The 16815-nt window shown below is 50.5% G+C and overlaps 5 protein-coding genes across 5 annotated transcripts; 3 read left to right on the top strand and 2 right to left on the bottom strand.

Annotated features, from left to right (window-relative positions):
- Positions 1-390: 390 nt before the first annotated feature.
- ASPBRDRAFT_200182 (uncharacterized protein) lies at positions 391-1497 on the top strand (the record flags this gene model as incomplete). Its single annotated transcript, XM_067621405.1, has 3 exons — positions 391-402; positions 458-1342; positions 1396-1497. 3 exons carry the CDS (start codon positions 391-393, stop codon positions 1495-1497), a joined length of 999 nt encoding a protein of 332 aa, XP_067474732.1.
- A 6535-nt stretch (positions 1498-8032) lies between these two features.
- On the top strand, positions 8033-8830 carry rasB (Ras small monomeric GTPase RasB; the record flags this gene model as incomplete). The annotated part of the gene is made up of 2 exons (XM_067627985.1): positions 8033-8110; positions 8183-8830. The coding sequence occupies 2 exons, from the start codon at positions 8033-8035 to the stop codon at positions 8828-8830; spliced, it is 726 nt and encodes a 241-aa protein (XP_067474731.1).
- A 74-nt stretch (positions 8831-8904) lies between these two features.
- Positions 8905-9488, bottom strand: ASPBRDRAFT_345286 (uncharacterized protein). Its single transcript, XM_067623252.1, has one exon. It carries the CDS (start codon positions 9325-9327, stop codon positions 9010-9012), a length of 318 nt encoding a protein of 105 aa, XP_067474730.1. The 5' UTR covers positions 9328-9488; the 3' UTR covers positions 8905-9009.
- A 1640-nt stretch (positions 9489-11128) lies between these two features.
- On the top strand, positions 11129-14084 carry ASPBRDRAFT_345269 (putative acyl-CoA synthetase). The gene is made up of 4 exons (XM_067623251.1): positions 11129-11708; positions 11776-12171; positions 12232-13110; positions 13173-14084. Exons 1-4 carry the CDS (start codon positions 11330-11332, stop codon positions 13589-13591), a joined length of 2073 nt encoding a protein of 690 aa, XP_067474729.1. The 5' UTR covers positions 11129-11329; the 3' UTR covers positions 13592-14084.
- Positions 14085-14219: 135 nt separating this feature from the next.
- On the bottom strand, positions 14220-15355 carry ASPBRDRAFT_200179 (putative GPI anchored protein; the record flags this gene model as incomplete). The annotated part of the gene is made up of 3 exons (XM_067621404.1): positions 14220-14958; positions 15030-15112; positions 15179-15355. 3 exons carry the CDS (start codon positions 15353-15355, stop codon positions 14220-14222), a joined length of 999 nt encoding a protein of 332 aa, XP_067474728.1.
- Positions 15356-16815: the final 1460 nt, after the last annotated feature.

Genomic DNA, 16815 nt, shown 5'->3' with positions numbered 1-16815 from the left:
GTGTTCAGGCGCTGCTTCTGCACGTTAGTTGTCGAGCACAAGGTGGTGCAGAATTATCTGCAACACCCAAAAGGATTATCTGGAGCGTCCTTTCTACCGATGCAGTCCTTCCTGTCATAGTATCCAGGCATTAGCATATCCTCCCAGCACACTTGCCCCTAGAAATGACGATAGCTCAGTCTTCGGTTAATTTCTCCAAGCTCTGCCCCGCATCATAAGATGTCATCATTGTGGCGATTTGTCAGCACCCAGACCTCAAGGTTGTGTATAACTAATTGAAAGCTGGCTGGCTGTTCGGACAGGGAGACTGTAGGCAGTGCGCTCATCTTCTGGTGCTACTTGACGTATCAATTACCTTGGTCGGCTTGAACTTATCTAGTTGGTAGCAGTATGGCGGAACAGGTAGATCATCTCCGCCCAAATTCGTCGAGATAACGAGATAGCTAAGCCTTGACAGGAATCCCAGGTGCATCGCCATGCTGATGCAGACGGTCACTTCCGGCGCAAGGACTCCGCCTTTCGCTCGACTGTATCAGCGGATCCTAATGCAGAGTTCCCTGCTGAAAAGGACCGCTATGTCCTATATTTGAACTACGGATGTCCGTGGGCGCATCGGACCAACCTGGTTCGATCTCTCAAGGGCCTGGAGGACATCATCCAGCTTGTTGTTTTGGACCCCGAGCTGGGGCCCGAAGGTTGGTTCTTCTCTGGTCGATGGGGGTCCGCAGAAAAAGATCCCCTGTATGGGTTCACGAAGTTGAGCCAATTCTATTTCAAGGCGGATCCGGAGTACGAAGGACGCTATACCGTTCCGATGCTCTGGGATAAGAGGAAGGAAACAATCGTGAACAACGAGAGTGGCGAGATCATCAGGATGTTTTACACAGAGTTCGACCATCTTCTGCCGGAGGAGCTGCGTGAGGTCAACCAGCCTGGCGGGGGGTTCTACCCGGCACATCTGAGGTCAGAGATTGACGCAATGAATGAGTGGGTATATCACAAGATTAACAATGGAGTGTACAAAACCGGATTCGCCACAACGCAGGAGGCTTATGACGCGAATCTGTATCCACTGTTCGAGGCCCTGGACCGCGTTGAGCAGCACCTGGCACAGCCAGGCCATCAGCCATACCTATTTGGGGAGAACATCACGGAGGCGGACATTCGACTGTACACGACCATTTGTCGGTTCGATGTAGCCTACTACCTGATCTTCCGCTGCAACCTGAAGATGATCCGGCATGATTATCCGCTGATCGACCGTTGGTATCGACGGCTGTACCATGATGAAACGCAGCGTACCCGAGGCGGAGCATTCAAGAAGACCACCTTCTTTGGCATAGTAAGCAAATTGTAATTAGTCGAAAGGTGTCAATCACTAACAGTCTTGGGCAGTACAAATTCGGGTACCTGAAAGCGCTAGGAAAGCGATCGGGCAGCACTCAGACGATCATCCCAGCTGGTCCATTGCCGGACATCCTGCCCTTCGAGGCGTAGCAGATAGTAATGATCACCAGTGGCGTGTGGATAGATTTGCACGGACACCGGGCATCGCTGTTCGGCATCACATGAGTTGAGGTGTTATCAACCTGGCGTTCATTGAAGAATGTGGATTGAAAGGGCTTCATTGCGCGCACCAAGCATATTCTGGCTCCGACTTTGCTCGTTCCTTTAGTTTGAGAAAAAAAAAATTGAGGACAGAATCCACGACTAAGTTTCCCATGAATGCTTCACACAACATCCACTCTCAAAACTGGCGGCCGTTAGACTAAGAAATTACCTCACTTGAGATGAGTAAAAGGAGGGGTGTGCAGTCACATTGTAACTACGTATCGGCCAGGCTTGTTAGACTTCAAGACCACAATTATTAGACTTTACTAGTCAGGACGACGCCGGCAGTCGAGGGGGCAGGGGACAGATGAGGGACCAACTAACGAGTAGAGGCAATTGAAGCCGGGGAGACGTGTCTAACACAAGAGAGTCCTCGCAGACTATCCGCATCTCCCGAGGCACGATGTCCGACTAGAGCATGGTCTACTTCCTAGACTGCCTTGGCAAAGACCGTCGGTCTGAATGCCCAATCCGGATGTGGACAGGGTTGCCAGACACAAGGCTGTCTCGATCAGTGAGGATGAGCTCGAAGTTCAGTTTCATCTCTAGTTGGAGACTATGCTCCGCTTAGTGAGCGACGTGGAAAATGAGGATGGGAGAATAGATGAGGAGTGAGGGATCTCCAACGGATGAATGGGAAGGAAGAAAGCCAGAATGCGTCTAGAAGGAACTAGATAATCTCGACTGAATTTCCTTGCCCTGTGGAGGGGTCCTTTCAGGGGGTTCGAACTATATTACTCGCTTGTATGGAGAAGCAGAATATGTGGCGGATTCCACCTCACCATTCAGAGGAGAGAATGGAGGATTTAGTGGAAATGGAACGAGACACCGGAAATATGATGCTCTAGGGGGGAAGTTTAGACAGTAGAAGAGTACACCTGTCGTCCACAGGGAATGGGAGAGACACGGTCAAGGCTGGCTGGCTGCTGGTAATTAGGAAATGGAAGCTGTCAGGATGCACGGGGTTCCAAAGCCATGTGCAAAGTGGGCAGGTTACCCAGTAAATAGTCGATACTAGTTACTGGCCGGTTATTTAGTGACCCAAGCGGGTGGGACGCCCTTTTCCTTCCCTCTCTCTCTCAGTCTCTCTTCTCCTCCTTCTGCTGCTGCTGCTGCTGCCCACCACCCCTGATCCGTTCGCATTGGGCTGTTTCTCTAGCAACCAGGGCCCATCATAATACTCAAGCAGCAAGCTGCATGCACTGGATCAAAGTCATGCATGATCGGTGGAGGTTCAGATAAATAGGCGCATGTCCTTCATGAGGTGCATGCAAGTCATGCAGCCGGTACTAGTTCTAGGTTGGCCGATGGGAGGGGAGCAAAGCGCACTGGCGATTTATACCATGTATGGAGTTGCCGCTCCCAATGTAGGGTCCTCGATCAACTTTCTTACACATTTTACCACTATTGTAGAGTTGTAAGCATCTCATGGGGGATTTGAAACAAATTAAAGAAAAAAAAAAAAGAAAAGAAAAGAAAAGAAAAGAAAAGAAGAGAGGGGGAAACAACATTAACTATCTACTCCGTGGAAAATTATCCCTTATCCATTACTCATAACTTATTTGACTGGAGCAGGTACGGAACTTGAATCTGACCTGTTCCGGACTAGCCGGCCGTCCATCCACCGTTGAAAAAAGACGTGCGAGTCAGTTTTGATTGTGATGGAACGAATACTAAGCCGGTAGCGTCGGCTACAATTCGTTAAGAGGCTAAGGGAGTAACAGACACACCAAAGGGAACGGGCGTCCCGTCGGTGTCAGAATTTTCTTCGAGATTACCTATCATGAAGATGACGATGACCGGCGATTCAGAGGGAATAAGGTCCGATACAATTTGCTTCCCCGAGGAAATTGATTCTGGACCACGGACCGCCGTCCAGTAGAATACCGACTCGAGTCCCTACCCACACAGTACGTACTACTACTTAGTAGTCCCCGAGAGCTACTTTAGCCACCCACGTGGAAGGAAACGGGGCCGGAATATTAATACTGGCGATGCTATTTAAAATGATGGATGGCCTCGAAGTCCTAGGGGATAGGCCACATCACGATGGGTTCGCATTCCTGATGGATTCGTTGTTGATTAATTCATATTAAAAACCAAGTGTCAACAACGGTTGGAAACCCCGACAAGGAAGGTGCTTACCGGATAGGAAGATAATGCATACAGTACGGAGTAAGCGGGCTTCTGCTTGTTGGTCCAAAGGAAGTTTGTGAGGAGATAATAATGCCTACTTGTGGTATAGTGTGTGTGTGTGTGTGTGTGGCTATCCAGGGGATTCATTATTATGCTCTTGTTGGATTTACAGGATTTACAGTATGTCCCCGACTCCCTGTAGCCGAAAGACCCAACCCTGTCACACTTGCGGTAGACCAAAACAGGCAATAAATATGAGAATCGAGCAAGCGAACAAAAAGGAAGAAACAAGAACAGGCCAGCAGGCTCTTCTCCGGAACATCGCGCCTATAATGTGGCTTGGTAAGAGTTCGTCTGCATTCAATCCAGTCAAATGGAGGTTACGAAAAAAGAAGGGGGAAAAAAAACCAAGAAAGAGTTTTATTTTTTTTTCTTGCTCACCCTCATAATCTCGATTGAAAAGGACTGATTGAGGACTGACTGGGTGCGTCGCTGTTGGCTGGCAGTAAGCTCTGGCTCAAAGGAAGGGCCGGAGGTCCAGCTCGCGCTATGGACCGGCCCGATACTTGATCTGTACTTCCAACAATAGTTGAAGCTCACCCAACAGACAGTCAGTCTAAGTACGCTGGTATGATAGCTTTCATCGTCTTCAATATTGGCGGGTTCAACGTTAGCTATTAGTGAACTGGACTTCTTCCAAAATCAACGGTATATGCATTATTGTACGACCTCGAATGGTTGGTTTCTCTGTTTCTTTTTGTTTCTTTGTTTTTTCCCCTAATTTCTTTCTATCGTTTTAGTCTTTCTCAAGGGGCGAACATCTAGCTCATGAACGGGTGACCTTTTGCTTCCGATAAATCTCCCTATGCTGCAATAGGGGGAGGGACATTGTCTACTCCCCACCGAGGTATCTCCAGGGATTTCCCACCCTCTTAAACTAAGACTGACCGGAAGACGATTTGTCAAAACGTCATATACCGCGGCGATGGAGTCCTCCGTTCTACCTAGCCCCTTTTCGTTGTTCGAGAATTCTACTAGTCTTCTACCAAGTTAGGGATGCCGATGTCCATGAACCTGTTACTGGTGAACATCAAGGTTAATTCCCCAATAGCGTGCAAATAATGACTAATAGAATACTCGTTCGTACCTAGTTAGCAAGCAATGTCCAAGGTCGTTGAGTTTTCCCTCCCTCTCCTAGTTGGCAAATAACGACGGTTCACAGCCAAGTACAATGCTCTTGGGGGGGAATCTGTTACACTTTCAGAATCCCGATAATCAGGAAGATTGGTTTTAGTCCGGTTCCCCAGGGGAGAGAGGGGGGCGCGGAATGTTCTTTCCTTCTCCCCGTCGCACTTGAGTGGAACTTGCGACTCTTAGGGCATCGTCAACCGTGAAAATCCTCCTGCTACACGGGATGGATGGGTCCTATGGACCTACATCGGTCCATACAGACGAGTGGCTCGCTCCATAAGGCGTCATATCGAGCACTGCCTTTCTGGTCCCTTGGGAGAACCTCGGGCAGTCAGCTGGTGGCGCAAAAGGTTCTTCACCAGCAGCTAGATTACTCGTCTGCGCAAAGTGTGAACGGGTGTTGGTATGGTTTGTTTTCCATCAATCGCTGGCTAAATAATGGCACCACCTAGACATTGGTTCTTCTCAGCACCAGGCGAATGAGCTTCAGTTAGACTCTTCGTGATGGTAACACTCAGAACTAAAGGAGAACTAGAACGCGAAAAAGAAAACATATTAATGATATCGTTCCTGACTCCTGACCCCACCTGCAATCGGGGCCAATACCATTTATTACCAGTTACCATGCCTGTCCTGACTTCTGTCTGTTGTGGGGAGCCAACCTTGAACTTAGTGTTTCCATGCACCCACTTCGTGTCTACCCGAAACCATCTCAAGACTGTGAACTTCAATCTGAATGCAACTTCTGTCCTCTAGGAAGCAGACAAATGAATCCAGGTGGGACAGGGACCGATTATGATGTAAAGCACGAGACGTCGCAGGCAGCAAGCCTGAGCTCGCCGTTCGTTTAGAAGGTTCTGTGTAGATAGACAACAAGGATTAGTAGTTCCGAACGGATTCTCAAGATTTCTTCTCGATCCTATACCCATGTCGGATAGTATGGTCTAGATTCTAGGTTGATCTCGGTTCACTGTATGGGTTCTCCAGTTCTGATTAGTTCCAAGTGTGCGTGGTCGGTACAGCAGCATAACCAGGAAAGCAGAAGTTGGGACAACCCCTTCAACTTTCCAACTAAAATCGAGAGAGGGTAATTTATTTGAGAATCTTCGACTCTATGCAGATACAAGAGTAGAAAATCTTGAGTGAGAGAGACAAGAGAGGGGGGTTTGTTGTGTACCTGAAAGTACCTAGTACCCACCGGGAGACTTCCATACCGGGTAAGATGACCGTACCATACCGTACCCTCCCACACCATTTTCTATCCACCTCCGTGGGTCTGGTTGCAGCATTGCCCAGCTCCAGATTAGTAGTTACTACTCATTCTTACTGACTGACCTTCAGATGGGAGTTGACTTGGCCACTCACTCACTCAACTAACTGACTGACTGACTGACGGACGGACGGACGGACTGCCTTGAACTGCCTCAAACTGTTGAGCGTTTTTGACTCTCGTCTCATCCGCTTCGTTATCCCCTCCTTCGGTCGGTTTACTTACTTTAACTTACTTCCACTCCCTCTTCCTCCTATTGCGACTCCCTCCCCATCTCTGTTCCATCTCTCGTCTCCTACACTCTGCTTTCTCTCCCCCATCACCTTATTATGATCGTTTCGTTTCGTTCCAATCCCAACTTCAGTTGTGTCCTGTCCAGTTAGATTGATCCTAGTAAATCATTGGTCCCGATCAGGTCCATTCATTGATTGATTTCCTTTCTACTACTAGTATCTACTTACCTCTTGCAAGTTAAAACTAAACCGCGCTTGTTGGTCTCCAGCAGGGATCATCGTCTCCGCTACTTCATTATCTATCCTCCCTCTCTCTCTCTCTCTCTCTCTATCTTAGTCGGCCTTTTTCCTTCCTCTTTCTTTTTCTTATTTTATTTTATTCTATTTTATTTTGATTTGATTTGTTATTTATTCTTCCTCATTTTAATTTTTCCCTTTTACCCTCTCCATACCATCCCCTCATCATCCTTACTATTATTTCTTTTCTTTACTTCTACTTGCAAATCCTTCCCATCTTCTTTTCCCTCTCTCTCCCTCTCTCTTTCCCCCCCTCTCTCTCTCCCTCTCTCTCTGTCTCTTCCATTCCTCTCAATCCCTCTCTCGGGTGTATCCTCACTCTTCGGGACCCTTTCAACTTGAACCATTCCCAAAAAGAAAAAAATCGGGGGGTTGCCCCTCTTCCGTCGAATCTTTTCCGGCCAAGCCTCTTTCGACCTCCTTTGCGCCTCTTCCCCTCCCCTCCCCCCCTCCACTCTCAAAACTCAAGATCCCAAAAAAGTCACCTTTTGCAGCCTGCGGATACTTTCTCAGTACATCCGCTGCTGGCGATCATTGTCTGCGTCTCGCCCCTCACGTGGCAGAATTACCTTTGAGGCAAACCTTCCTGTGTGTCTCGAAGCTCGGGCAAGCCCCGTTCATCTTATTTCTTACGTTCACGCGGAGTTCCGGGCCAGCTCACTAATTGAACTCCGCCCGCTTGTGCCATTCTGCAGCTGTGGGCGGCCGCTTATTTGAGAGTCCTCGAGCCAAATCAAGAGGTTCTCATTCCACACATTCTCTTTACCCATCTTTGGTTGCATTTCCCCCCCTCCATTGGTCAAAAGGTCGCAGTAACGCGAATTCGGCGACTTCTTGATCGCTCTTCGTTCACGCCTTTCTCTCTCGCTCTCTCTCGATCTGTCACTCGATCTCTCTTCTTCCCCTCCCCTCCCCTCCCCCCTAATTTCCACCGCCTTCTTAGCCACTGTGTTTTAGGTACGTATTTTATTTCCCATCTCTGTCTGCTCCTGTCGCTTCCGGTGTGGACTGGTGAGCTTGGACTGGGGGTCCAAAGGCAATGGATTCCGGTGGCTAACCGCACTACCCAAATAGCCGTCCTCCTTAGGACCCCAGCGTTTCGCGAATCGAAACGCTCCGTTCCCGCGTCCGTGCTCACCGTGGAGCCTTCATAGATCTCTTTGCTTTTCTTTTCTTTCCCTCTCTTCCTCTTTCCACTCTTGTGGTCTTCTCCCACACCGGTTGTTCCCCCGCGACACACCCAATTATCTCTCAAGTCTGTCACTCTACCTTTCGGGTAGAACAATCAATCGCCATGTCGGGGAAAATGACGTTGTACAAATTGGTGGTGCTAGGGGATGGTGGTGTCGGCAAAACAGCCCTCACAATCCAGGTTAGACCTTCGCGTCCCCGCCCGCACTGGTGTTCCGACAACTGATCTTTGGACCTTGGTCTTGCCCAACAGCTTTGTTTGAACCATTTCGTCGAGACATACGATCCGACCATCGAAGACTCGTACCGTAAACAAGTCGTCATTGATCAACAGTCGTGCATGTTGGAAGTACTGGACACAGCAGGCCAAGAGGAGTATACTGCTCTGAGAGATCAATGGATTCGTGACGGCGAAGGGTTCGTCCTCGTCTACAGCATCACCTCGAGAGCTTCGTTCTCCCGCATACAGAAATTCTACAATCAGATTAAGATGGTCAAGGAATCGGCCAACTCCGGATCGCCCTCGGGGGCCAGTTACTTGGGATCCCCGATTCACACGCCTTCGGGCCCCCCACTCCCGGTGCCGGTCATGCTGGTTGGTAACAAAAGCGATAAAGCCGTTGAGCGCGCCGTTTCGGCTCAGGAGGGGCAAGCGCTTGCCAAGGATCTTGGTTGCGAATTCGTCGAGGCCTCCGCAAAGAACTGCATCAATGTGGAGAAGGCGTTTTACGACGTAGTCCGGATGTTGCGACAGCAGCGCCAGCAACAGCAAGGACGGACTCAGGATCGACGAACGACCGGCTTGGGTGCTGGACGTGATCCTGGTCCCGAGTATCCCAGATCGTTCCGGCCCGACCGTACGGGAAGCCATCGCCGCCCATTCAAGTGCACGATTTTGTGAATAGGCGGCTCTGCACGGCCCGTTCAGCTGGCTGATTGATTCCCTTCCCGGTCCCTAGATGCTGGCCTCTGCTGCTTCTGCTGCTGCGAGGAGCACTAGGATACATCTATATTTCTCGATCAGCCGGTGATCTGATTGTCTTTTTTTTTTCGCATTTTTATCTCTTTTCTATCTCCATCTTACGGCTGCCCTTGGCCTCTCCATCTCATACTCCTCTTATGTGACCTCGTGTGGGTCGGACTAGGGGCAGCATATTCCTCATGTTCATACTGGCTGGTCGACAGTGCGGCGTCCAGCAAGTTCTCTACGCAACGTACAACCCTCGAACTTGTTAATTGTTCTCGTTGACGTCTCGTCCTCTCGGTCTCCATATCTTCGCCGGTGCCCATTTTGAACAGATGCGAGGGTGGGCCAGCGAACTGTGCTTGATGCATAAACCATGCTTGTTTATTAATAGTATTATACGTGTCGGGAGGAGGATTTTCTTTCGCGTCCATGGCAGGGTGTTTCGGCTACATTGGGGGGATCTTATGTTTCAAGAGGCTGGGGATTCCGGAGCTGCTGGGACCATAGAACGATGCGCAATCTCTGTTCTTGTTCTTTTTCTTTTTTTAGTATTTTTGGCTTTTTGTTTGATCGGTGCCCGTCGGCACAGCGCCCAACCTTCAGCATATATGGATGGTGCATGAAGGGCCAGGAAGCAAGTGGGGGCAGCCGGACGGAGGCAATGGGGAGGAGCGATTAGTCGGAGGATGCGATGAAGGGCGGCGGTGAATGAAGGAGCGACTCGTGCGGTAGAGCGAGGATGGCAGTCGACCGTTTAGCAGGCATTGCGATATGATACCCTACGGCTGAGCTTTTGAGTTGTGTGATTTTTCGATGCATTGACTTCGTCTACCACAAAAGAATCACAAAGATAAAAAAAGGGATCCCTTGATAAATTTAATACAGTTCTATTTCCGTCACCGGTTGATGTTGAGGGTAAATTCAATTGGCCTGACATGAGTATTCTTTCCATCAATGATCGAGTCATCATGATGGGCCCGCATGCTGGGGACTGGGCCAGATTATCGTACTTCTTAAGTTCTTGATGTATTTACTGTTATACGACATTGTCGGTCGGTCGGGGATTCTAGTATCTTCACATTCATACGTTGACCAACTGCTCCATTGGATACATATGTATACTCTATCATTCTGATCCTCCTGCATATATAGTATCAGGTATATAACTATCTCGTTCAAGTTGCCAGTACTGATGGTCACGTTCAGCTGTCAGTACTAGCATGAACACTGGTGGTTGTAGTTGTACTAGTGAGTTCGCTTGTTGCGGCTAATACTTTGGTCATACTAGTTACTTACTCTCCCCTCCAGCTCACTGCAATGTCTCATTCTTGAGGCTGGCTAACTCAATTGGTCACTAGCCAACAGCGCAGTAGGTTTAGTGTTCTAGTTAGTAGTGAGAAATAGTTTCTCTCTTTTTGGTGTCTTCCTCCTTGCAGGTACACAGTCAGACTGTACATTGCTTAGTTATGGTTTCCTTCCAAGTAGTAGTAACTGGTTACCCATCTAACCTAGTAAAATACGTAAGTGTAATGATGGGGATGATGTGCTATCAGGAAACTCTACCTAATAAAGAATTTAGTAAACTATTCCTAAGAAGCAGAAAACATAAGAAGAGTCAAATGATTTGCTGTACAATCAAGTCAATCACACATGCTAAAAATCATGACGGGGTCTCCATAAAGCGGAGAAAGCTGTATTGTGGGTCGCTCTAAAAGTGACCACTTAACAGTAACTGACTAACTTAACTATTACATTTGCTTGGTTCAGAGGACTTTCCTTGCTGCCTCGGGTGTCATCCCCACCTTTTGGCACTGGTCTCCCCCTCATCTTCTCTCTCCCTCTGACTTTCTCCTCTTTTTGTCTCTTGTCTCTCTCCCTCTCTCTATTACTTCCCCCTCCCCCTCCTCCTCATCCTCGGTGATCGACACCACTCCCCGGCTGTCATCGGGGGTTCTGTCGGCTTAATGTTGCCTCAGTGCAATTGCGCCGCCACGAACGCCACTGTGGTTGAAGTCAAACCATGTTTAAAATGACCTTTTCCCCTCCAGCCACTTCGGCGGTGCGTCGCCCTAGTACAGACCAACTCACCCCCCCGAGCCTGCACGTTAAACGCCGGTGTCCATGCTAACCCCCTTAGACTCACGGCACATCAGCGCGGTCCCGGATAGCATGTCTAATTCTTGCCCCATCCGCGGAATGTGACAGAGACTAACCGCTGAGTATCTGCAAGAGGACCCTCATCTCCCTCACACCGGAAACGACACCGCTCTCTATTCTGTGGACTAAGTTGGCGTGTGTTTGCTACGAGCCCATTCTCCATTATCTCTTCCATCGGCTTTGCGTCCGTTACCATTTATTCTCTGTCACATTCCTTCGACGAATCTCAATTATAAAGAACGCCCCCCGTTTCTATAGTCTTGTTAATGATCCACGATGTCACTTCACCCGCAACAGTTGGTACACAACGTCTCCCTGCGCGACCCAGAAGGCTTCTGGTCTCGCCAGGCCGAACAATTGCATTGGCATAAAACCCCATCGCGTGCCATCATTCAACAGTCGAAAACAACTCCCAGTGGCTCCAGCTATACTCATTGGAGCTGGTTCCCGGATGGGGAGATCTCTACGACCTACAACTGTGTCGATCGGCATGTCCATTCGGGCAATGGAGGTAATACTGCTATCATCTGGGAGTCCCCCGTGACGGGAACAAAGGAGAAATACACATATAAACAGCTATTGGACGAAGTGGAGGTTCTAGCAGGGGTGTTGAGGGAAGAGGGTGTGCGAAAGGGCGACGTGGTGATTATCTACAGTAAGACTCAACCCTGAATTCACGCCTTCAAACCATACCAGATAGACACAAATCTAACGATCAGCAGTGCCTATGATTCCGGCGGCACTTATTGCCGCTTTGGCCATCGCACGACTAGGTGCTATCCATGCCGCAGTCTTTGGCGGCTTTGCAGCCAAGTCGCTCGCACAACGCATCGAATCTGCCAAGCCACGCGTCGTCATGACGGCGTCGTGCGGTATCGAAGGCTCAAAAGGCCCCATCGCCTATCGACCGTTAGTTGAGGGTGCTATCGAGCTGAGCCGCGTCAAGCCAGAGAAGGTGATTGTCTGGCAGAGGGATCAGCTGCGGTGGAACAACCCCGATAAATTAGGTGGACAACGTAACTGGCAACGACTGGTGAAAAGCGCACGCATGCGCGGCATCAGGGCCGAGCCGGTACCCGTGAAGAGTACAGATGGACTTTATATCATTTATACTAGCGGTACGGCCCGATCTTGAGGTGTGGCCTTTGGGAAGAACTGACCCTGAGAACCAATTCCAGGCACTACGGGTTCGCCCAAAGGCGTATTTCGCGAGGCTGGCGGGCACGCAGTGGGACTCCAGCTGTCGATGAAGCATCTATTCGGTGTACAAGGGCCCGGGGACGTCATCTTCTGCGCCTCTGACATCGGATGGGTGGTCGGTCATTCATACATCTTGTATGGGCCACTCCTGGTTGGAGCAACGACCATCCTTTTCGAGGGAAAACCGGTGGGAACGCCAGATGCAGGCACCTTCTGGCGAATTATCGAAGAGCATAAGGCGCATGTGTTGTTCACAGCACCCACAGCCATGCGGGCCATCCGCAAGGATGATCCCAACAATCGCTGCTTTGAAGAGGTGGCCCGGCGCGGCGGTCTCCAACACTTTCGCGCACTCTTTCTTGCGGGAGAAAGGAGCGAATTTAGCATTGTACAAATCTACCAAGAACTTCTGAGCCAATACGCTGCTCCCGGCGCAGTGGTTGTGGACAATTGGTGGTCGTCGGAGTCGGGGTCTCCTATATCTGGGCTGGCCCTGAGAAGTGCTGCGGCACTAGAGTCGTCCTCGCGGCAGAAGGATACTGTGAAGCCATTAGCCGTTCGACCAGGATCTGCAGGTCTGCCCATGCCTGGATTTGACGTACGCGTAGTCGACGACGAGGGAAAGCCATTGCCTCCAGGCACGATGGGGAACATTGTCCTAGGTGTCCCGCTGGCGCCCACTGCATTTACGCGACTCTTCAACGACGACGAGCGATTCTACCGGAGTTATCTGCGTAGGTTCAAAGGGCGATGGATCGACACCGGAGATGCGGGTTTGATCGATGAAGACGGATATATACATATCATGGCGCGATCCGACGACATCATCAACGTCGCGGCGCATCGCTTCAGTACGGGTAAGTCTCAACGTCGTGTCACGGATTCTCCGTAAGAATACAGGCTAACACATTCCGTGAAGGCGCCATCGAGCAAGCAATCCTCTCGCACCCGCAAATCGGCGAAGCCAGCGTGGTTGGCCTCCCGGACCCGCTGAAGGGACACCTCCCGTTCGCGTTCGTTCAGCCACGGACCGCGACTGAGCACCTACCCGCGAAACCTGCAGCGGAACTGTTCCAGGAGGTGAACGGCTTGGTGCGCGAGCAGATCGGGGCAATCGCCTCCCTAGGAGGCATGATCCAAGGCCGGGGAATGATCCCCAAGACGCGCAGTGGAAAGACACTGCGCCGGGTGCTGCGAGAGCTGGTTGAGCATGCAGTGCGCGGGGAGTACGAGGCGCCGGTGAATGTGCCGCCGACGGTGGAAGACGCCGAGGTTGTGGATGAGGCACGACGACGAGTGCGTGAGTACTTTGAGCGACAGGAACGTGCGAAGCTGTAATCGCTTGTTTGATGCACATGCAGCTGTAAAGGAAGGGACATTACGTGACATGGAGTCATATGTATTGTTGTATATCGTTGTATTTTCCGAGTTGGATGCCAGATACGTGAGGCTGCAGTATGATTGATCGATATGTAAAGCATTGTTCGCCAATGTGCAACTTGGATTAAATATCGATTGGATGGATATACGCCCATATTATAGGTCAACATATGTATGCATCTGTATCTGAATATCTTCAGAGACGTGACTCAAACATTAAAGTTATAGACAAGAGAAAAACGAGGACATGAATCAACCGGAAGCCAAGCAATGCGAAGCCATAGATGAATATAAATAAAAGAAGAGAAGATAAAAAAAAAAAAAAAAAACCATAGACGTCAGAAGATTCCAATAAGGTATAAAGCACACAATAAGTTATTTGTCAGTCGAGTCATAAAAGGAAAAAAAAGGTTAAAAAAGTATCGACACAAACAAAGGAAACCACCCATCCGATCATTTACCTCCGCTTATTTGCTAGTATCCAGTAGATTCTCGTATGGTATAGACAGAAGTCCCGAAAGTCAAATGGGGTCTTCTATATGCCTCTATAGATTTGATTCCATGTCACCCACTCAAGTCAACTCATTTACAGAAGGAAGGCGACGAGAGCAAAGACGGAGGCCAATCCGGCACCAGCACCAGCCGCGGCGCGGGTAGCGGCGCCAGTGAAGACAGGGGCGGAGGGAGTGGTGGCGGAACCAGAGCCAGTGCCAGCGGCGGAGACACCCTCGGGGGAGGTAGCAGAGGAGCCGGTGCTAGAGCTGGAAGAGCTGGAGGAAGAGCTAGCAGGGGCGGAGCTAGAGGCAGCGGGGGTGGCGCTGGAGGAAGCAACAAGCTTGGAGGAAGCGGGCTTGCTGGGAATCAGAGGGCGAGAAGAGGGGTGGAAGCCACTGGGGGTGGGGACCGGGGTGTAAGAGACGACCGGGGTGGTGGCGCCAATTCCAATGGCACCGGCTCCGCTGGGACCAGCGGAAGCACCGGGGGCACCAGCTCCGGAACCAGCGGCAGCACCGCTGGGGGAGGAACCAGAGCCGGAGCCGGAGCCAGAGCCGGCAGCTTCGCTGGGGGAGGGACCAGTACCGACAGCAGCGGCACCGCTGGGGGAAGAGCCGGAGCCGGAGCCAGTGGCAGCACCGCTAGGAGAAGCGCCGGAACCAGAGCCGGAGCTGGCACCCTCGCTAGGAGAAGCACCAGAGCCGGAGCCAGCGGCACCCTCGCTGGGGGAAGCGCCAGAACCAGAGCTGGTACCCTCGCTAGGAGAGGCACCAGTACCGACAGCAGCGGCACCGCTGGGGGTGGAAGTGGCAGGGGCGGCGGTAGCGGAGCTGTTGATATCAAATCAGTCAGTTCAAGGTGATTCAGACGGTGATCATCGTTAATGGAGCGGAAGACATACCACTTGTCACAGTGGGTCACGGTCGAGGTGACCAGGGGAGTGGAGTAGGTGTAGGGGGTGCCGGAGATGGTGACGGTGGTAGGCTATATCGAATGGAGTCAGTTGATGTCGACGCGGGAAATCCGGGGGAGTGAATCAGCAGGTCGTACCTGAGCAGCAGCCGGGGTAGTCTGGGCACCCGAGCCAGAACCGGCACCAGGACCAGTGGCCAGAGAAGTGGCCTTAGGGCAGACGGTGGTGTACTCGGTGACATAGACGGTCTTGTACTCGGTAGCAATGGCACCGGCAGCCAGGGAGGCAACGACAGCAGCGGAAGCGACACGCATTTTGATGGATTTGGGTGGAATTGAAGTGCTCTGTTTGGATATGTATATAGATGACGTCGAAGGACTGACGGAGGAGATAGAATCTCTTTTCTCGTTTGTAAAGAGTGTAACTTTGAGGGATTGACTGCGTTCGAAAAAGAATGTACTCGGTTGAAGAACCGGAAGAGCTGAAACAGCGAGTGAGTGGAGGGAAGAAAAGAGTGAACGAGAGAGAGAAAGGAAGAGAAGAGAGAGAGAGAAAAGGAGGCGAACCAGCGGGCCGATCCCGATATTAATATAAATAACATTACAGAGCAAAAGGAAGGAGCGAAGGATGGGGCAGCCACCATCGCTGCTTCTAGTCTAGTGTTGTCCGTCCCCCCGTCGGGCCATTACCAATAATACCAATGTCATCTTCGATTATTTCTCCTATCTTCAATCGTACTGACCATACCATTACCACCTGGACGTTCCCCACGTTCAATTTCGGGCTGCAGGAACCCAGCGGGCAACTGGGCAATGGTGAAACATCGCCAATTAATGAGTCCTTCACGGCCCTTCTCTCAGGGTCTGGATGCTGTTGGCATCATAAAATGAAAGTGTTAGTTAGTTCTGGCTCTCGATGTCTTGTCTGGGTCTTGTCTCGTTCTGTTCCCCCTTCACCGTCTCTCTTTAGTTCTGTTTCTTGGGTCAGGAACCAGGTGTTCACTAAGGTTTAATGACTCCTGAGAATCATTACCCCCTTCAGCCATTCGGTCCATAGCCAGTTTCTATTCATAAGTCGCCAACACTCAGGATCATCCTGCTCGACACTGCTAGAGTTTACAGCCGAAGGTCAGTGGGAGCCTCGCTACGAGAAAATCGGAGTCTGACGGAGTATAGTTTAGATGATAAACAGTTCTAGATCGCGATTCATGACATCTTGCATTCATTAGTTGGGAGTAGTCCCTGACTATCACATTAACTAGACTCGGTCTATCATAACCACTAGTTATAGATATTGTAAACATCCTCCCCATGTCCCAGCCGTCTCTTTTATCACCTATCAACCATGTAGTTGTGGATCACATCGTTCCAGTAGACACACACAAACACAATTCCAATCGGATGGTTCAAATTGTCCCAAATGGATGGTGAGAGGCGGGGACATGTCAGCATCGCCCGGGTTAGCCTGATCGAAACCAGGCCATCCACGAGAACTGCCAAGCGTAAACGCCCTTCTTCATCTTGGATTTAGTTGTGTGATGAAGAAAGGAAAAAAGAAAAGAAAAAGAAGAGAAGAGAGGGAGGGAGAACCACAACACAAAAATGAAAGGCGGAAGCGAGGATTCCCGCAAGCGAGTCCGGAATCGGAACATCCCTCTCCCCGAGACGCACGGGCCATTCGGAGATGCTAATCCCGATTGGGATTAGAGTCAGGTGCTTCCCGCGGGCAACTGGCGGCCAGTCGGGCAAGCTCGTTATCAGCGCCGGAGAGCTGA

Source organism: Aspergillus brasiliensis, assembly GCF_001889945.1.
Source record: "Aspergillus brasiliensis CBS 101740 unplaced genomic scaffold ASPBRscaffold_16, whole genome shotgun sequence".
Taxonomy (NCBI): domain Eukaryota; kingdom Fungi; phylum Ascomycota; class Eurotiomycetes; order Eurotiales; family Aspergillaceae; genus Aspergillus; species Aspergillus brasiliensis.
This window is presented reverse-complemented; position numbering and strand designations above follow the sequence as displayed.